The following is a 21463-nucleotide window of genomic DNA, read 5'->3' on the forward strand; positions in this document are numbered from 1 at the left end:
ACAACCCAAGGAAATACAGGCCTTAAAATGTCTTCTCAGACTTAAGCACTGATAGAATGCTAAACTGCATTTGTGTCTTTAACTTGAATGTATCTCCTTGATATTGCAGGATGTGAACATCCCTGATCTCATAAAGCAGCTTGATATCTTGGGTGATAATGGGGTAAGTAATGAATTGATTAAGGGCAGTAAAGATACGAATTTGTCCAATGAGAAGCAAGAAATACTTGCCAGTCATGTAAAATAATAGCAAATGAGATACCATGTTCTCTTAAGGATGTGGCTCATGGAAGAGAACCAGTCATGGTTTATCAAACAAGTTAGTTGAGGGGTCCTAAGGATCTCTGGAAGGTAGTGGCAGAAATGGAAACTGGTAAAGTCCTTTTCTTCGCTGGCTGGTTTCAGGCTTGAATGCCGACCACATCTGCAGTGATTAAAGCTAATTACCTTCTCACTGTTGCTTGGAGCCATCCAGCGTGAAATTAATCAGTCATGCAGTTGCAAATGTTGCTAAATACTAGGGTTGGTGGCAGCCCCATAAAAATGGACCAGGAAACTATAATCTCTTTTCTTTCTAAAAACACCTCCCAGGCAGGGTCAAGGCATATTAATTCAGTGGGAGGACCATTCATTGAGATACTAGATGAATGATGCATATGCAGGTTGAAAGAGTCACACCATCTTTTTTTTTTTTTTTTGCCTTGAAAAATTATCAAAGGAGAGAACAGAATCAATTAAATCACATCAAACGACTGTGAAACAAAATCAAGTCTGTTTTAGAGATATAAAAAATCACATTTAATGTACTTTTTACATGTTTTGGATGAACATTTTGTTAAGAATTGTTACCAAGTGAAATAGAACAGTTGTTAACCTTCATGCATGCATAGGCAAGAGTATCTATAACAGGCAGTAGGCAGTATTTTCTGATAGTGTAAATATTGTGTCTTCAGCTTATTTTCTTTTCTCTCTCTCTCTCTCTCTCTCTCTCTCTTTTTCTTTTTGACAGAACTTAAGAAATGAAGAACAAGTGGCCATAATTCAGGCCAGCACTGTGCTGTCCCTGGCAGAAAAGGTAATACATCATACTAACATTCAGATCATCTCAGTGTCTGGCTTAACCCCTAAAGACTAGGGTAGGGTTGAAGGACATTCTCTTTGCACATGAATTTGTGTTATTGAATACCTAATAAATGTCTTTTTTTCAGGGTGATGCAACCCCAATAGAATGGGAACACACTAAAGAAAAGTGTGATTTGGGGTGGGTGGATAATTCTTGCTTTGTAGTCTCTTAAAAAAATGTATTTCTTACAAAATGGAAAACTTTCTGGATTATATTATCCACACAGTCCCTCCCAAGCTGGGAAACCAATAGAGGTTTTTGTTGAGAGATGGTAAACTAGAGAGCCTGGCTCTTTTTATGGGCTTTTCCCTGGATGTGCACATAGCAGTTGTTCCCAGATGATTCTGTAACCTGGCGGTGGTTCATGGCTATACGATTCAGAAAGTCCAACCTGGGGACTGTCAGCTGAGCAACACTGAGTGTGTGCTCTGGCCCCCTTGTGTCTTAACCTGGTAAATGGCAGGAAGAGAGGAGGAAAGAGCCAATCGGAGAAGCCGGAGAAGTGGCTGTGTTCAGGGTGCCTTGAGAATCAGCACATACTTGAAGAGGGAAGGGCTGCTATAAAATAAAAGATTACTTAAAAATTATTAAAATAATCCCTTTTTTGGATACTGATTCAGGGAAACCAAGTGGGGGGGGGGGGAAGACATTTTGCTGACACCTGGGGAGATTTTAGTATGGACCAGGTATCAGATAACAAAAGGAATTATATACATGTGAAATAGTACCTGGTATTTGCTTTTTAAAAAACTTAGTTCCCTTGCAATTTAATTACAGATCCATCACTTTCCCTCTCCACACCACATTAATAACCTTGCATTGTCCCTAACATAAGTTCCAGAATCTAGAACTTGCCAAGAGGGTCCCTAGGTCTGGCTCTTGCTTGCTTCTCCAGGATCCCACTGGTTTCTTTGGTCCCTAGCTGAGGGCCAGCCATATACAAATCCTTTTGGTGTCCCAGTCTTCTCTGTCTCTGTTTCTCTCTCTCTCTTTCTCCATCTCTATCAGTATTTCCATCCCTTGGTCCTTAGGCTGTTCTCTTTGCCTAGAAGTTACTTTCTTCTTCCTTTTCTCCCTTTGTGTGGCTCAATCTTAACCATTAGACATCCCCATACATGGGTAGCCTTCTTCTTCGCCCAAGCCCTGTTAGGTATTTTTTTCTCTGTATTTCCACAGTGACCTGTGCATCTGCTACTATGGCTTTTAACAACTGTAATGTGGCTGCTTGTTTTTTGTTGTTGTTATATGCCCCACAACTACCTACCACTAGACGTTAAACTCCATGAGGGCAACTATGGTATCTGTTTATTCTACTTTGTTTCCCTAGTTCTTCACAACAGTCCAGCACATCTAACAGGTGATCAGCAAGTATTTACTGAGGGAGTGAGTAAGCGACTTTGTGAATGTCCACAGGACAGTGTTCCAATGCCATGCTGATGAAGAAAATACAGTTTGTACTCCCATATCTGCTACATTTATTTGGCAGCAATAGCCAGTGTTGCATTCTATTGGACTCATGAAGGGCTACAATTCTTTATTGAAAGAAAAGTCACCTTAATTTAGGGATATCAAGAAAACTTGGGCCAATTTCTGTAAAAGGCAAGGACTAGGATGTGAAGGAAAGATTAGGGAAATGGAAAAGAAAATAGGAATAGGCTAGGGCGCCTGGGTGGCTCAGTTGGTTAAGCATCCAACTTCGGCTCAGGTCAGGATCTCGAGGTCCATAAGTTTGAGCTCCATGTCGGGCTCTGTGCTGACAGCTCAGACGTTGGAGCCTGCTTCGGATTCTGTGTCTCCCTCTCTCTGCCCCTCCCCCACTCATGTGCGCGCGCGCGCGCTCTCTCTCTCTCTCTCAAAAATAAATAAACATTAAAAAAAAGAAAGTAGGAATAGGAAAAAGTAAAGGGAAAATGGGTCTGTGTGCCTCACATTTACTTAGATTGATGGAAATTTTCTTCCATTCCCTGCCCTGTGTGCATGCGATGCAACTTGAACTTAACCATAATTAACACTTGCATAGTGCTTTGTTTGTACCTGGCACTTCTCTTGATACTACTGTTATAGATGAGGAATCTGAAGCACAGAGAAGGCAGGTAACTGCCCTAGTCACACAGCTAGAAAATGATGGGGTCAGGATTCACACTCAAGCAGTCTGTTCCCGGAGTCCATGATCTTCTTCTCCACTGCACCACAATTCCCCTCAACCATTCTATTGAAAGCAGGAAGTGCCCTTTACAGACCCTGTAGGAGCTGATCTCTTAGCCCTTCAGCAAATTAGTTCATGCCTCCACTTACCTCCTTTGCAAGACCGGTATGAGGGTTCAGTTGAACATTTAGAGTGATGACAGTGTGCTTAGCACTGAAGGGATAAGTGAAGAACCAAATGCACAAGATGCAAACCTGTCCTTAGAGTGCTCATAGTCTGTGCAGTTCACAAGTTAGTGTTGCCTCCTACCTTTGGGATTTACAGATGAACATGTCTATCTCCAAGTAATTCTAAATGTCAGCCTTGAACTTATGAATACCACAACCTTGGATAGCATTCTGCTGTCTAGGAGTATAATTGATAACCAGAGATTGAACATAGACAAATTTCCAACAAGGAAATCCTATTGTGACTTTGTGTTAATAAGAGTAAGAGCAGTAACCTTAAGTGAGAACATGTTATGGGCCAGGTACTGGACAAATGTCATTGTTCTCCCAACCATCCTAAATTTATCCACTGTTTTCATTCTACACATGAGGAAACTGAGGTGTGGGCTATTCAGTAACTTGTGTCAAGCTTCACAAGTCAGAAGGGCTACAAGTCAACACACAAGTCTGTATCTGAAGCCCATGACTGAACTGCTTTAATTTACTATACTTAAAAATACGGTTTCTCAATGATAAATGGGCAGTAAGTAAAAGGCAGCATTTTAATAAAGCTTGATGGTCTGCACTTGCAGAGACTACCCATGATTTCGGATGGAAATCTATTTCAAGGGGAGGCCACGTGTATGTACAAGAACTGAGAGAGTAGGTCCTCAGTCTCCCTGTGCATTTATTCTTTCCCCACATTTCTTATAGCTAAGAGGCTGTTGGACATGGTGTCGCCTTGTGAATGTCAGGCTTTAGTACGTAGAAAAAATGCTCGGGGCACCTGGGTGGCTCGGTCGGTTAAGCATCCGACTTTGGCTCAGGTCATGATCTCGTGGTTTGTGAGTTCAAGCCATGCATCAGTCTCTTTCCTGGAGCCTGCTTTGGATTCTGTGTCTCCCTCTCTCTTTGTCCCTCCCCTACTCATGCTGTTTCTCTTTCTCAAAAATAAATATTTTTTAAAAATGCTCAGTGCACCACATAATTTATCACAGATAAACTGAAATGAAATCACTAGTATTGAGGCAAATTCCTAACAGTGTAGATGTATAAAAATAAATGTTGGGGTGCCTGGGTGGCTCAGTCATTTGAGCATATGACTCGATAACAGCTCAGGTCATGATCCCAGGGTGGTGGGATCAAGCCACGAATCGGGCTCTGCACTGAGGATATAGACTGCTTAAGATTCTCTTTATCCTTGGGGCATCTGGGTGGCTCAGTCGGTTGAGCGTCCGACTTCGGCTCAGGTCACGATCTCACCGTTCACAGGTTCGAGCCCCATGTCAGGCTCTGTGCTGACAGCTCGGAGCCTGGAGCCTGCTGTGGATTCTGTGTCTCCCTCTCTCTCTCTCTGCCCATCTCCTGCTCAATGCTCTGTCTCTATCTCTCAAAAATGAATAAATGTTAAAAAAAATTTATATTAAAAAAAAAAAGATTCTCTTTCTCCTTCTTCCCTTCTCCCCTGCTCACATGCTTTCATCTCTCTCTCTAAAATGAATGGATGAATGTTAACCAAGAACTAGAATTATTGTGTACCCAGTGCATGCAGTACATTGTGCATAGTGTCTTCCATTAATTACATCCTGTAATTCTTCAAATTATTAACCCTATTTCACAGAAAAGAAAGTTAAAGCTTAGAGAAATCAGATAACCTTTCAAGGCCACACAGCCATGAAAATCCTGGACTGGGATTAGACCCAGGGTAGTCTGCCTGTAGAACCCCAATTATTACGCCCAGTTGCCTCCCTACAGGATAAGCTGATGTTTAACTTGGGAGAGACATGTTATAATATGTTCTATTAAGCAATATATGTGGCAAGCTTATTACTCAAAATCTTATTCAATCTTATTATTCAAAATCTGATTTTACTCAGGGTGTTGATCAATGTTAACGTCAGTGCCATATAACAGGATGATATATTCTAAGTGTTAGGAAAGGTAAGTTTTTAAATGTGATTTAAAATGCCTCCACTCAACAAAAATGATTCTTCAACACTTAGCTGTAGTCAGTTTCATACCCTGAAAAATGGCCATTTCTCCAGCCTCACCTGGCCTTCTGACTTTCATTATGTTTTCCCCAACCACGAAGAATTGGATATCTCTTCTGCTTGGAACTTGCCCGTCATTTTTGCCTAATCATCTTTGACTCAAAATCGTCAGACTCTAGTGCAGTTGTCTTTTCCAAGAAAGCCTCCTATGATGTTTTCTAATGAGCGCAAAAAAACATGTTGGTCTTACTCACCATAGAAGCCCTTGTACCTTGTGCGGTGCCTGACACATGGTCGACATCAGTGAATGCGTTTGTTGAGTGAGTGAATGAATGAATGAATGAATAACTCTATTTCCTGAACTAAGAGATAAAATGCACCGAGTTTCCACTTCAGTTCTCTGAGAAAAAAGAGGAAGAGACAAAGCAACTTAGTAGACTACACCATATATACCATGTCAAGCAGTGATGTCAGACATTTTTGTTTACTCCTTGTTTACTCCTTAGTGGATCCAGCAAATCGAAGGAGCGGAGGCTGCCCTGCACCAGAAAATGATGGAATTGGAAAGTGACATGGTGAGTCCAAAGATGAGGCATCATAAAAATGACAAAAAATAGGGCACCTGGGTGGCTCAGTGCTTAAGCACCGGACTTTAGTTCAGGTCATGATCTCACACTTTGTAAGTTGGAACCCCGAATCAGGTGAGCACGAGCCCCATTTAGGGTGAGCTCGTGTCCTGCTTCACGTGAGCTTGAGCCCCACCTCAGGTGAGCCCCAGTTCTTTCTCTCTCTGCCCCTCAATCACTTGCACCCTCTCTCTCAAAAAAAAAAATTTTTTTTAAATGAAGAAAAATAGTCAAGGCAAATGGAAAACAACTGTTTTCTACCAGTTTCATTGGCACCAATGAAAGTTTGCAGCTTCGCATTATTTGGTGTACAGACTGGGGAATGAAATTCCTGAAAGTATCCCACAATTTCAAGTTATATTCTTCAAAGATATGTTGTATTTTTACAATATTTCTAAAACTAATGCTGAATAAAATTCAACTAGGTGATTTCTTTCTTAGGCTAAATAATGTTTCCACCATGTATAGTCAGAGTAAAAATTACAGAAATGATGAGTATAACTATGATTTTAAAAATCTCCAAGCCACTTTGTGCCCATTAAGATGACCACTATCAAAAACAAAACAAAACAAAACAGAAAATAACAAGTGTTGGTGGGAACATGGAGAAATTGGAACCTATGCATTGTTGGTAGGAACATAAAATGATGTGTAGCTGCTAATGAAAATAGTACGGTGTGGTTGCTCAAAATATTCAAAATAGAATTATCGTATAATCCAGCAATACCACTTTTGGGAATATGCCCAAGATAATTGAAGGTAGGTTTTCAGAGAAATGTTTGTACACCCATGCTCACAGCAGCATTATTCACCATAGCTTAAATGTGGAAGCAACCCAAGAGTCTATCACTGGATGAATGGATAGCAAAATGTGGTCTGTACATACAATGAATATTATTAAAGCTTTAGAAAGGAAGGAAATTTGGGGCGCCTGGGTGGCTCAGTCGGTTGAGCGTCCGACTTCGGCTCAGGTCATGATCTCGCGATCTGAGGGTTTGAGCCCCGTGTCAGAGTCTGTGCTGACAGTTCAGAGCCTGGAGCTGCTTCAGATTCTGTGTCTCCCTCTCTCTCTGCCCCTCCCCTGCTTGCTCTCTCTCTCTCCCCCCTCTCTTTCTCTCTCAAAAATAAACATTAAAAAAAACTTTTAGAAAGGAAGGAAATTCTAATATATGATATAATGTGGATGAACCTTGAGGATATTATGCAAAGTGAAATAAGCCAATCGCAAAAAGACAAATAATGTATGATTCCACTTACGTAAGTATCTAGAGTAGTCAGACTAATAGAAAGTAGGAACAATGGCCGTTAGGAGTGAAGACGAAGAGAAAATAAGTTGTCATTTAATGGATACGGTTTCAGTTTTGCAAAATGAAAAGCATTCTGGAGATTGGCTGCTTAACTGTGTAAATATACTTAACCCTACTTAATTGTACACTTAAAAATGGTTAAGAGTAATTTTGTGTGTTTTACCGTAAATATTTCTTTAAATCCCTAAGCACAGGAATTGTTCATTTTAACTTACAGGAATACATAGGATTTTATAACTGTACTGTCATTATTATTATTACTACTGAAAAACAGGTAGTGATTCCTATCTGGTTAGGGAATCCTATAACAAGAATAACTTGCAGGGTGCCTGGGTGGCTCGGTTGGTTAAGCGTCTGACTCTTGATTTCGGCTCGGGTCATGATCTCATGGTTTTGTGAATTTGAGCCCTGCATTGGGCTCTGTGCTGACCACACAGTCAGCTGAACCTACTTGGGATTCTCCCCTTTTCTCCGTCCTTCCCCCCACTCATACTGTCTCTGTCTTTCTCAAAATAAATAAACTTAAAAAAAAAAAAAAGCCTCACTGTCACTACTTGTAAAGTGGGGGTAAAATATCAGCCTGGAGTATTGTATGGAGCTGCTATGACATTCAAAGGAGGTAAAAAGTGTGCAGAGCTTTCAAAGTGATGAAGTTTGCTCTGTCAGATGATTTTATGATTTCATTGAAATATGGAGCAAAATGAGTTCTGTGACAGAACACCAATATTAAATGTTTTTCTTATTTTTTCATTAATATTGTACTACAGTACTGGTAGCCTTGAGAGATATAAAATGGACAGTACAGTTAAAAATTTTAGCTATGAAACCAACAGAGGAGTCAAATACAGAAAAAATAGAGAGACAGCATAAGTGGGAAGGGGGCAGAGAGAGGAGACAGAGGATCCAAAACGGGCTCCACGCTGACAGGCTGATAGCAGTGAGCCTGATGCGGGGGTCGAACTCACAAACGAGGTCTTGATCTGAGCGGAAGTTGGATGCTCAACCGACTGAGCCACCCAGGTGCCCCATGAGATATATATATATATATATACACTTAATGTTTATTTATTTTTGAGAGAGTATAGAGCGCAGGTAGGGGAGGGGCAGAGAGAGAAAGGGAGACACAGAAGCCAAAACAGGCTACAGGCTATCAGCACAGAGCCTGACGCAGGACTTGAGCTCATGAACCTTGATCCCGAAGTTGGACCCTGAACCGACTGAGCCACCCAAGTGCCCCACAAAGTTATATTTTTAAATGCTGTTGGAAAGATGCTTGTGATGTGAGACCAGGCATGCAGACACTGGGGACAAGCAAGGGAACTTCAGATTTCGGTCCCAGCTCGTACTGGTTTTGTGGCAGAAGCAGAAGCCCATTCATGAAGTGACATTGTGGGTGGAATAGCTGCCATCCCCCCACATCATTATCCACCTTTGTGTTTGCTAATTGTGCGCAGATAATTTTGAATCATTTTTTATTATACAACTGTGCATATTACATTTCAAAACATTCTTACAAAAATAGACTCTCACAATATATTTGCACAGATATAGTTATTAGTAACCCTGTCCTTAACCACGTGCTCTTGGACTGGCATAAAAATCCTTGAAAGCATTCCATGTGGTGGATTGTTCATGATATCTTGTATACTTCTTTCCATTGATTTTCACATTCTCTGTGTGAGACTATGAAAGTTGAACTATTTTTCTAACAGAATCTTTGACCCTATAAATGCTAGTGACTGGTCTTGTTGGGGAGTTAGAGGAAACATTCATCAATACCATTTATATACCGCTTTCTAGTAAACTAAGTTCTTTTCTCTTTATCATTCTCTTCATCTTTTATCATGTAAGCTCATATCGCTTTGTCTTTTCTCTTTATCCTTTTTATAGGAACAATTCTGCAAAATAAAAGGCTATTTGGAGGAAGAACTAGATTACAGAAAACAAGCTCTCGACCAAGCATATATGGTAGGTACAGCAAGCACTCAGGACACCCAGAGTTCACAGTCCTGTGCTATGGAGTGAAGCATCATGGTTCACTTGTCCCGCCATGTACTTGAATAGACCACAACATGCAAGCTCATTTATTCAGTGGTTTCCAGTTCTGGTTGTAGAATAAATACATCCCTACCTATTTCCCGTTATATTACTCTTATAATATGTAATGCATACTTAATTATGCTTCATATAAAAAAATTAAGTGTCTGTTACAAAATACTTTAATGAGAGACAGGTTGGATGGTACTGTAGATGAAAGAGAAATTTTATTAAATCTAACTGTTTGGGAGCCTCACGTAGTGAGAGAAGAGTAGAGCATTTAATGTCTGCTGTGTATATTTTTCCTTCACATATTTCTCACAACAACCCTCTGGGGTGCAGGTAATATGATCATTCCTGTATTACATATGAGGAAATGAAGGCTTGGACAGTGAAAGAACTCTGCCCGAGAGAGCAAGCACGTAGTGCTCAGTTCTGACTCCAGACCCTGTGGCCTTCTCTACCGTAATCCAGCCACAGTAAGTGAGGCTGTTCGGGAGATGGGTTGTGCCTTTTCTCCCCCACAGAAGGCTGTGTGGACTGAGGACCCCATTTGATTCATTCCCCATGACAGATTCATAACACATAATTCCTAATACGGGACAACAGCTTGCATTTCTTCTCTTCATATACTGCCCCCCCAACCATTAATTCACAATAATGACTCAAGAGAAAAAGACCAAACTTAAAAGGGGAACATTTCAAGGAGTTGCTGGTAGAGGTTTTTATAATGCTTTCCTGGAAGCAGCCTGAGTCACTTTGGGGATAAGAATGAAGCACTTAGCCCCTGCTTGTAACAGAGATGAATTAGTATTCTTCTCCAAAATGAGTAAGAGATTCTGAGCACTGCTCGATGGGGAAAGGAGAAAAATGAGAGTTGGTCACCAGAGAATAAAGAAGGAAGCACTTTCTCCCCTCCCTTCCTACCCTTTTATCCTTGCCTTCTCTACCTACACATGGTCAGGTTCAGGTGCTTATGTGTCCCATGAGCAAGTACTCATTCAGACACATGTCATGTTAAAAAGATGAGATCTGTTCAGTCGAGTACAAGAGCTAGGAACTTGGAAACAAGAGCTAGGAAAATACTCTGTACCAAGGCATGACCATTCACCTCTGTCAAAGTCACAGGAGGTAAGATTGTAGATTTTGGTGACTATATCTGAAGCATGTTTAAAAAACAAAACAAAACAAAACTGGAATATAAGGATATAAGGATTCTTCATCCAAAACAGAGAAGACTCAAGGAGGCATTTTATAGCTAAAGCAGCTTTAAATGTCAGAATATTAAAAAAAACAAACCAATTCCAAAGACTCCAGGCCATTTTCAGATCATGTCTCCTAATTTGTATTTTAAGATGGGGAGACTGTAAAGCCATCTTCAAGTTCGTATGTGTGTCATGTGGAAGAGAGGTGGCATTTTGTGTGTGAAATAGATCCCCAACTTAGTATTCCAACTCAGACCACTTTTCAGTGCTTGTTTCTAAACGTACAGCCACCGTGATAGATGTCTACATATCTGAAGGGCTGTCAGATGGAAGAGAGCACAAATCTGTTCTCAGCTACATTTGAGAATAGAAGGTTATACAATTTTTATAACAAAGTAAGGACTTACTAAAAATGAAAGGTGTGTGAAATGGACAGGATCCCAAGAAAAAGAACAGATGCCCCATCATCAGAGAAGTTCAGGTATTGTTAGCTCGATGACTCATGGAGTCTTACAAAGGGGATTATCAAAACGGTAGTGTGGCTGGATAAGCTTTGAGATTGATTTTAGTGCTATGATCCCGTAAGACTCCAGTAATCCATAACTCCCCTCTCCCCCACACGCAAGTGTCTCCATTCACATACCACCAGACATGCTAAGTTCCAAAGTTAGACTTTTCTAATTCTGTTTGCCAGAGAATCCAGGAACTAGAAGCTACTTTGTACAATGCTCTGCAGCAAGAAACCGTTATCAAGTTTGGTGAATTATTAAGTGAAAAACAGCAAGAAGAGCTGAGGACAGCGGTAGAAAAGTTACGGCGGCAGATGCTGAGGAAGAGCAGAGAGTATGACTGTCAGATTCTTCAGGAGCGAATGGAGCTCTTACAGCAAGCCCATCAGGTGAGGACGGAGCCACTGCATCTCTGTAGGGTTGGTACTAAGCAAATGGGACTTAGTACTAAGTACGTGGTATGGAGTGTGGGTGAGAGAAGCCCAGGGCTGTACACCATCTTCGGAGAGTAAGATACAGAACTCTTGTTGGCCGCCTAGACTCAGAGACAGGATGACAGTTTGGTAATGATTCAGTCTTGAGAAAATTGGCATCCCAGAAGCATTGCCTACTGCTACTATTCGGGAAGCTGTTTTGTCATGAGATACCCTTTGGGTCTCCTGGAGCCTGATTAGCTCCCTTATGCAAGGAAGCAAGACTCTCCCCAGGACAGAAATACTGCTTCCTCCTGTTACTCATCCCAGTCCATAATCTAGCCTGATCAGATCATCTGAATAGGGTAAAAGAGAACAAGGGCCTTTTTCTTTATTCCCAGAACAAACAGCAACAACAACAAAGCCTGGAAGCTGCCGCTTACTTACTGGCATTTGCTATGTCAGGAACTAAACTAAGGGCTCTGCTTACATCATTGCATTTAATCTTCACAGTAGCCCACTAAGGTAAGTATTCTTATTATCCCATTGAGGAGATAATGATACTGAAGACATGAGTACTTAAGTCATTTGCCCAAGGTGACACAGATAGCGAGCACCAGAGCCAGTATCTACTCAGTTGTGCATAACTCAAGGCCAGTGCGTATAACCATTGTGCTACCCTCTCCTACGCAACTTGAGTCCTCTCTGATTGATGTGACCCATCTAGACCAGGAAGGCTCTGGAGACACTAAATATTCATTTATAGCCAAAATTCTTAATTCCATCTCTTAGTTCATGTCTTAGCTTGACAGGTGAGGACTAAGGCCCTGGTCAAAAAGCAGATTCCAAAAGAATTACAAGGTTGATAGTGCCAGTAGGATTTGGTACTTGGAAGCTGGAATAAGCAACTGATACACAATCCAGATGGACAATACAAAAAGTAAGAGTTGTGTGGTCTTTAGAGATCAAGGTGGGTGGAAAAGGAACAGGTTATCTTATGACACCCATAAGAACGGTTTATGGGGAACATGACAGCACACTTCCTGCGTAGCCAGGAGTTGTGTGAATCTTTATAATCGAACAGATTATCTGAGTTAACAGGGAACTAAGAACGGTGAAGCCTTTTGTCCCAGAGATGGTGAACACATGCATGTTTGTTTCAGTGCGCTTTCAGATTCCATCATAAAGTTCTGGGTTTTGATCCTGGAATGTTTTTCAGCCCTTTAATGATAGACCCCATGGCCTCATTAGTTGCAGGAATAAAAGTGCCCTCTGCGTAATTTTTTTATACTGCAATGGCATTTAGTTAATTTCAACAAATCAGCAGTTGTGCTATGGAACCACAGAAGTGTTTATTTTTTAAAAAAAAATTTTAATGTTTATTTATTTTTGAGAGAGAGAGAGAGAGAGAGAGAGAGAGAGAGAGAGAGAGAGAGAGGCAGAGAGAGAGGGAGACACAGAATCTGAAGCAGTCTCCAGGCTCTGTCTGAGCTGTCAGCACAGAGCCCGATGCGGGGCTCCTGCTCGTGAATTGTGAGATCATGACCTGAGCCAAAGTCAGACGTTTAACTGATTGAGCCACCCAGGTGCCCCAAAAGTATTTATTTTTAAGATGGGCAAAGAGTTATCTAAATTTATTTATGATTAAAACCTTGTCATTTTTTTGAGTCTATAACCAAGCCAAACCTGAAAGACATGTTTTGTTTGTTTTGTTTGAAGCTATCCAGTGAGAGGTACATTATAGTTCTAAGCCTCCAGAGATTTCCATTGAAATTTTCTATCTCCCAAACAAATGTTCATTAGAAAATGCCTTTTCTAATTATTTCTTACTCTTTTTCTCCCCTTATAATCAGTAGATTTAAGAGAATTATTCCAGAAGGTATTGGCCAGGTTTTGTCATGTATAAGCTATGTGATCCAGTTAAATCCTAGAGCCTATCAGTAACTATTTATTGGACATTTCTGTTTGAATGTTTCACAGTGAACTCATATGAAACATATCTAAGTGTGCATTTTTATTCTTTCCCCTTCTCTCCCCATATGCCTGTGTTTGTCAGTAGAATTACCATATCCCAAAGCACTCAGGCTGGAAACCCTGGAGTCTTCTTTGTCCTTTATCTCCAATCATTAATATAGCACTACATCCAATTAGTATTTCTCCTGAAATGTTTCTGAAGCTGGTCTGTTTTGTCCACACTTGTAACTTGAGGCAGAGGCAGGACCTTTCAATCCTGCAACAGCTCCCAGATGCTGCCAGGTGTCCTCTGATGTAACCTGACTCCGTCATCTAGGCATTTATTCAGTCACATATTTAAATGCACTTCCTAGTCTTTGGATACCATTCCAGACATAGAGAACTCACGTGGACTCTGCTTTTACAAAGCATAGGACTTATTGATGGAGACAAAGGAGGTTAACACAAAGAAAAAAAATTATGTTTGGTATCTCTTGACAAGTGGCATAAAAAAGTCATATGCAGGATGGCACGGGGATTGAGTGGTGGAGAGGACTTCCTGCCCTCTCTGTAGTTCGTCATGCATATCACTACACATTCTTTCACCTTTCCTCATGGTACATTCTTCCTCAAAGCCTCCATGATCTCAATTTGCAGTTGGGTCTAGGCCTATGCAGCTCTCTCCAGGTCCTTCATTAGCTGGCTACCCCTTCTCTGAAAACCTGATCTGAGACAATCTCCAGAGTATACTGTCCTCTCTACTCATGCAGAACTCTTCCTGGTACTGCTTGGGTCCTGACTCCCTCCTCTAAGCCTTTGTTGGCATGACCACTCACCATAAATGCCCTTCAGTGTCTGCTGCATTTATCTAAATGTTCTCATTTTTCCAGTCCCAGCTTAAGATCCACCTCCTTTAGGATGTTCCCCTGATAATAATGGACTGAATACTACTGAAAAAATCTGTACTTCATATCCTGTTACACATTGTTTCAAAACCATATTTGAAAGCCTGCTTGTGCCAGGAATATTATGGTGGACAGAAACATAAAGGTCACTGCTCTCGTCTGTCCTACCCATGAAAAGGGTCAAAGCAACAACACAAATGAGCAATGACCAAGGCAATTTCAGAGAGTGTCAATAAATGCTATGAAGAAAAGTATACGATGTGTGTGTGTGTTTGGGAATAGGATTCTCCACTTTAGACTGGCTAGGCAGATCAGGCATCTTTGAAGATGTCTAAAACCCAAGGGACCAGCCACACAAAGATCTTGGCAAAGTGCCCCAGAAGATAGGGACAACAGAGTCTAAGTCTCTATTGTGGGAACATTTGGAATAGTCAAGGAACAGAGAGAAGGCCATAAAAATGGAGCACGTAGAGCCAAGGTGAAGTGGATGTGAAGTTGGAGCGCAAAGAAAAGGCTAAATCACACTGGGCCTTGAAGGAGTTTGGGTTCTATTCTGAGTGCAGCCCGGCTGCCTCTCCCTTATTCTTACGCTTGTTCCTCTCCGCCTTAAACTCAGGGCCTGCCCTGATTATTCCACATGTCAGGAGTACACACAGCTGCTGTAGATGGATATACTAAATTAGAAACAGAAAGAACTAGCAGTAAGCTCTCACCCCAGTTCTGATGCGGACAACAGTGACTTGGTGTACTGATTAGCAGGACAGGTAAGATAGATAGAAAGGGGTTTCTTTTGGACCTGAGAAGGTTCCCCCTTGGATGGGGTGGCAATTGAATGGGAAAGGAAAGAAATAGAGCATGCAGCACACGACTGTAGCATAAATAACTCATGTAGTTAACAAGCATAGGCAACTTCCTTGTGCTGAACGCTGTCCTACTTACTAGAGATTGGTGATGAAGTTACAATGGCATTGCCATCGTTTACCTTTTCTACTTAATTTGTTTCTCCCTGTGTTTTAGACTCCATCTCCCCGTCTTATTCCAGTGGTTCTTTGGGACCAAAAATGGACTGGTGTCTGTATTCTCCATTATATCCAGCTTAGTCCTGACCTTTGTAAGAAGTTGCTCAACAAACATGCACTTGGTGGCCAAGGAGACACTGTAGTAATCTCTAGTAATCCCACATGTCCATGATTGTGTTGAGATAACACTTGCCTCCACATTCAGTAGACATATAAAGGAATTACATGTACACTCAAGGTGGAAATGTCTAGCAAATTTATTTTTTTATTGTGTAGCTTTGGCGCCTGAGCAGCACTGTGGAAATATACACAAGCACACACGTCACTCCCGTGTACATGCACCATTAGCTTCCAGGCCTGTTCTCTTACCCATCATTAATTGTCCTATAATTTCACAGTCAGCCTTGATAGTCTCTCTGACCCAAACACCTCATCCTCTCCTGCACAAACCTCAGTCCCTTCCCTTTAGAACACATTCCTCAGTCTTCTCATTCCCTACGTTTGGTCAGATGATTCTTTTTCTGTTTTTTATATATTTTGTTTTTTGTTCATATATTTTGTTTTTTATATATTTTGAGAAAGAGAGGGTGAGAGAGAGCATGCACATGTGTGTGTGAGTGGGAGAGGGGCAGAGAGAGAATCCCAAGCAGGCTCCACACTGTCAACACAGAACCTGATGTGGGGCTCAAACTCCCAAACCAAGACATCATGACCTAAGCCAAAATCAAGAGTGGGACGTTCAACCAACTGAACCACACAGGCACCCTGGTCAGACGATTCTCTATGGTAGGGGGCTGTCCTGTGTATCATCCTGGGCTCTGCCTATTAGATGCTAATTACAACCCCCACCCTAGGTGTGATTATTGACCACATGTGATTAAAAAATGTCCAGAAAGATAGTGATGATGGTTGCATAACTTTGCGAATATTCTAAAACCACTGAATTATATACCTCAGATTACATTAAATAACTTTAAGAGATATCCAGATATTGCCAAAGCTCCCCTGGGGGGCAGAGTCATCTTCTGTTGAGAACCACTGTTTCAGAGTAGGGAGGTATGATTTTCAAGTTCAAGTATTTGTTCTAGCTTCTTCTTCTTCCCATATTGCATTATAAAAACCTCTTTTTCTATATTATTACCACATTTAGCTTCCATTGTTTTCTTCTCAGACTCCTGTTCTCATTTTCTGATTATTCCCAAGAGAGGCATTAAATAACAAACTTACACTGTATAACCATGTGCCATGAACATAAAAGGCCTTTAGTTGCCTAGAAATTTGAAGATTAGTTTTCACTTGCAAATAATTATGTAATGTTGATTTCAAATCTGCACTTTTTAAATCACCAGAATTTTGTTACACAGTTGACAGGTGAGTTCAAAGATAGTTCTGGAATTATTTTGTCCTTAGGATTCCTTATGCTTTTTGCTATGTTTAGTTTTCCCCTAACTTAATCAGTTGTCTCTTTGGAATTTTTGCCCAAGTCTTACCTCTACTTTGTTTTATGAGAATTGGCAAATCATGTTTTATGAGGAAATTCTACCCTGAAGCAGAGATGAAACATGGTTGGAAAGGAAGGGTAGCAAAAAACAAGGGGACTCTTTGCATTTGTGTATGTATATCATCACTAGCCATTTTTTACAGTGGTAATCAACACCCAAAAATCCCAATCCCAATGGCTCCAACACAGTTAGTTTCTTGCTTGCTAGTTCCAGGACATAGTGCTGTCTCAATGAGCAGGTGGTACTCCTGCGTCTCCTACTCACGTTCCACTGGCCAAATAGGCCTCACAGCCAAGCCCGAGGACGCTGGGGTGAGAACATTACCTCCCTCTCAGAGATAGGTCTGTAGAGACAGGTGCATAGACAGGGGTAGCAAATTTAAAAACACATACGCAATCAATGCCATGCTTTCGCATGACAAGTATGGGTAATCCAACCGTCTTCTGGGTGTGGGAAAACATATATGTGATGCTTCCAGCTGTGAGTACTAATGTTAATGTTTTCGTAGCAAGTTTCGTGTTTTAGGTTGGCTAACAGTCTTCTTGTTAACACCCACTAACTCTTTCTCTTTTCCTTTGTTCAGAGAATTCGTGACTTAGAAGATAAAACAGACATCCAGAAAAGACAGATAAAGGACTTAGAAGAAAAGGTACGTGTTAAATTCAGTGTGAATTTCAGTCTTTAACTTTTAGACCAGAAAATAATAGGAGTTTCATTCACCGCATTGTGTTTCTTCTGTTACTGTGTATCTTGCTGAGGCAGGTGTTGTTACAGTCAATATAAACTTCACCTCCAGTCAGTCACCAGCATTCCAGGAAAGGTTCTGTCTTCAGCAACCTAACGTGGACATGTTTGCCTTTTGTGTTGATTCCTATTTTTTTGCTATGGGTGTTTTCTTTCCTCACTTCCCCTTTCTTATGTTCATTTCCTTTCCAGAAATTTCTCATGAGTTTTGTGCCTCTACTTTGCTCTTTCTTTTCAAAATCTTTTTGGTCCCTTTTTGAAAAAAAAAATCATTCCTGTTACTATTGATAAAAAGCCCTTTCTTCCTTGTGCTGCAGTGTCCCCTCCACAGTAGGTCCAGAAACTTAGGTTGACATGTGATGATGAAGCCCTCGTGTCACTTCCCCCAGTGGCCTGAAAGCCTCCTCCAAGTCAGCCAACACTTTCAAGGGAAAGCGTAATAGTCCTGAAAGACTGCATTTGGGAATGTACACAGTGGGGGGACGGGAGAGGGCTCACACAGGAGTGCTGAACAAGCTGCAGTGAGGCCAACAGTCTTAACACAACAACAGTGACCCTGCCGTGATGCCCGGGAGCATCGTGCTGAGGAACACAGCAAGAATCGCAAGAGGCTTTGCCTAGAGTTCCAATCTGAATTCCTGTGATGCCAAAGAATATGGCTATTTTGCAGCATCTTCCGTGGGCACCCAAGAAGAAAATAGCAAACCATCTGCTGCTTCTGAGACAACGGTCAGGATTTTCTTCCTCCCAAATTGCTTCTGTAGCTGCCCATACATGGGAGATTAGAGGGAGCTGGTCGGGGCCAGGAGCCAGACCATCAGCAGCCTGGATTCTTACGTCGGCTGGGTCTTCACATACTTACTTGACCTTGGGTATGTGACCGAGACTTGTGTCTAAGCCTTATCGATAAAATGGGGATGATAGAGCTTGCCCTCATCTCCTCTCGTGGGTTCTGCAAGGAACAAACAGGGCCACTTATGTGAAAATTATGAAACACTGAGAGTGTTCGATTAAAAAGTATAATTTTTAAAATTTCCAGACATAAAGTACACATCCTCTGCAAAATTTTAAATTTGAATGGTCCTCATTTCAGAAGTGTGCTGCCTAGCTCTGTGGGACTGAATGAGGCAAAGGTGAAGTGCAGTAAGCCAAGGACTGAGTCTGACTTCCCAGTGTTTGGCAAGAAGACCCACAGAAGGTGGGAACTGTTTCCAGCTTCTCCAGTTGTCAACACACATGCCTGATGCCTTCCATTTTCCACAGCTTCAAATGGCTAGCTCTTGGTTCTAGTAATTTTCTGTGCGAAGTCTTAACCAGCTCTGTGGCTGACAAAGAGGAAGTCAGAATTAAAACCACAAACTTCAGTTTGATTCCATCCCCATTCATGTAAGGAAAACCAGACTAAAAAGGGGGGGGGGGGGGAGTGGATTTTTAAAATATCTATTAATGTCACTACCCTAGGCATTTTCTTTTTTTAATGTTTATTTATGTTAGAAAGAAAGAGAGCGTGAGCAGGGGAGGGGCAGAGAAAGAGGGAGACACAGAATGCAAAGCAGGCTTCATCAGCTTCATTGACTCTCCTGCAGTTACTCTGTGAGACAGACACAGCGGATCTCAGGATCCCCTTTTTTGCTGGTAATAAAACAACAGGTCAGAGAGATTAAACAGCATTCCCAGGACCATATAACCAGTCCATATCAAGACACCCAGAGGCCAGGGTGTCTGACTCAAGGTGCTACGTTCGGCCCACCACACTGCCTGGACAAAGAATCTCATTGCCAGCGAGGTGATGGGCCTCTCCTCATGCCCCTAGAGGCGGCACTGATATCTGACCTCAGAGGAGTAGAGGAAGCCTCCTTTCCCCTCCATCTTCTACTACGGGCATCATTTTACCACTCTCCATCTTCGAAGAATGGGAAAAAAACAAAAACAAAAAACAAAAAAAGAAAAAGGACAGAGTTTCTGCTTTCCAGACTCCTAGAACAGTCACCAACACATGGCTCTTAGCACCATGTTTATAACTTGTCCCTACAATTTTGCTATGGTGAAGCCAGAGCCCTGTAAACAGTGGCCTTAAAAGACACATGAGGATAACATGCTCAACATTAGAATGCCATACACCACCCTTATTCAAGGAAGTCGTGTCTGACAAAATGGTCCTGAAGTGTGATAACAAGGTCAAAGTCTGACTCTGTAGGAGTACCTCACCAAGGAAATTGGTATTTGAAAACCAATGATCTGACCTGTGACCTTCTACAATTAGTATGCAGTTGGTTATGCACCACTGCTATGCAAGCATGTCTGTCCACCCAAGTATCTGCTTTTCTGGAGAAAGTTCTCAGCGAAGAGACACAATTCAGACTCCATTTAAGTTCTGTGAATCAAAGAAAGAGAATATCTGCGAAGCATGGAGGTTTGAACAGCAGCATGCATTCATTCATCATCTAAGGCGTCCTCTGATGTACAAGCACCTTTCATACCACACATCCTGGCTCATCCAGGGTAGACCCAGGATACACCTGCTGTCCTGATGTAATTACTGATAGCATCTGCATTTCTACCTCAGGAGTAGCCCACTGCGGATAATTTATCATAGGTTTACCTTACATATTAATATTCTCTCTGCTATGCCTTCTTCACATTAACGAAACAGTGATAGCATTAAGTGATGAAGTGGATACTCTGATCGTATTTTTGTAGTTTTGATTTACCCTGCCACACATTAAAAAACAGACAATAATATATAATAAAGTAGGATCCAGGAGGTCTAAATTCAAGGCTTTACTATGACATGAAATTACATGCAATTAGACTGTTGATGAACCGTTCAGTGCTTACTTTTCTCACTTAAAGAATTAGGAGCTTAGATCCATGATCTATTAGACCACCTCAGTTGTAAAATGTATCAGTTGATGTTAGTTGACACCAGTTAGTCCTCACATTATTTTGCCAATAGATAAGTAAAACATGTTTGTTTGTTTTTTTTTTAAACAAAAGGTCCTTGGTATGTATGTGACAAGTGGTCAGACCTGAGTGAAGTGGAAAAGCTTGAGGTTTTGTTGACACTACAGAAATTCAGATTTATGTAATCTTCTTCTTTTTCTTCTGCAGTTTCTGTTTCTATTCTTGTTCTTCTCTCTTGCCTTTATTCTATGGCCTTGATGTCAAGGTGCCTCTTCAGGTAAGATTTCATTTAATTCTCAAAATGTGGTTCTAAGAGGTGTTTGATCAGAAGGATGCTGTATACGGTTACTAGTAATGCCCATGTTTGTTTGGTTTAAAAAAAAAACACAAATACATTTGGTTTGGTTAGCTTAAATGCCATAAAATGAGAAACAGATCACCTGGAACTAACATAACGTTGTGTATCAACTGTGCTTCAATTAAAAAAAAATAATTAAAGTAAAAAAAGTGAGAAATAGATCCAGTCCATATGGGTGATTTTTTAAAAATTTTTTAAATGTTTTTATTTGTTTTTGAGACAGAGAGAGACAGAGCATGAGCAGGGGAGGGGCAGAGAGAGGGGGAGACACAGATTCCGAAGCAGGCTCCAGGCTCTGAGCTGTCAGCACAGAGCCCCATGCGGGGCTCGAACTCACAGACTGTGAGATTATGACCTGAGCTGAAGTCGGATGCCGAACCGACTGAGCCAACCAGGGGTCCCCCATTTGGGTGATTATTAAAAAAAATAAAGCAACCACCAAATATGGAAATCAAGAATATTGTTCTAGTTAACTGTGTTGCTTTGGGAAGTCATGGTGTTTATGGGGCTTAGTA

General features: G+C 41.3%; 1 protein-coding gene across 8 annotated transcripts in view; it reads left to right on the forward strand.

Moving 5' to 3' along the window:
- The window catches only part of JAKMIP2 (janus kinase and microtubule interacting protein 2), a 179320-nt gene that overhangs the window by 145350 nt on the left and 12507 nt on the right, over positions 1 to 21463 (forward strand). For 4 of the 8 annotated variants that reach the window (XM_060635792.3, XM_060635796.3, XM_060635799.3 and 1 more), the window contains 7 exons: positions 110 to 163; positions 1010 to 1075; positions 5973 to 6041; positions 9290 to 9367; positions 11336 to 11539; positions 11965 to 12088; positions 17526 to 17591. In XM_060635792.3, the coding sequence (XP_060491775.1) occupies positions 110 to 163; positions 1010 to 1075; positions 5973 to 6041; positions 9290 to 9367; positions 11336 to 11539; positions 11965 to 12087 (594 nt within the window). In that variant the 3' untranslated portion in view covers position 12088; positions 17526 to 17591. Of the gene's footprint in view, positions 1 to 109; positions 164 to 1009; positions 1076 to 5972; positions 6042 to 9289; positions 9368 to 11335; positions 11540 to 11964; positions 12089 to 17525; positions 17592 to 20797; positions 20868 to 21463 lie in introns of those variants that run through there. The other 4 variants (XM_060635793.3, XM_060635794.3, XM_060635797.3 and 1 more) reach the window with 2 other exon arrangements.

The sequence above is a fragment of the Panthera onca genome, chromosome A1 (genome assembly GCF_046562875.1).
Source record: "Panthera onca isolate mPanOnc1 chromosome A1, mPanOnc1 haplotype 2, whole genome shotgun sequence".
Taxonomy (NCBI): Eukaryota; Metazoa; Chordata; class Mammalia; order Carnivora; family Felidae; genus Panthera; species Panthera onca.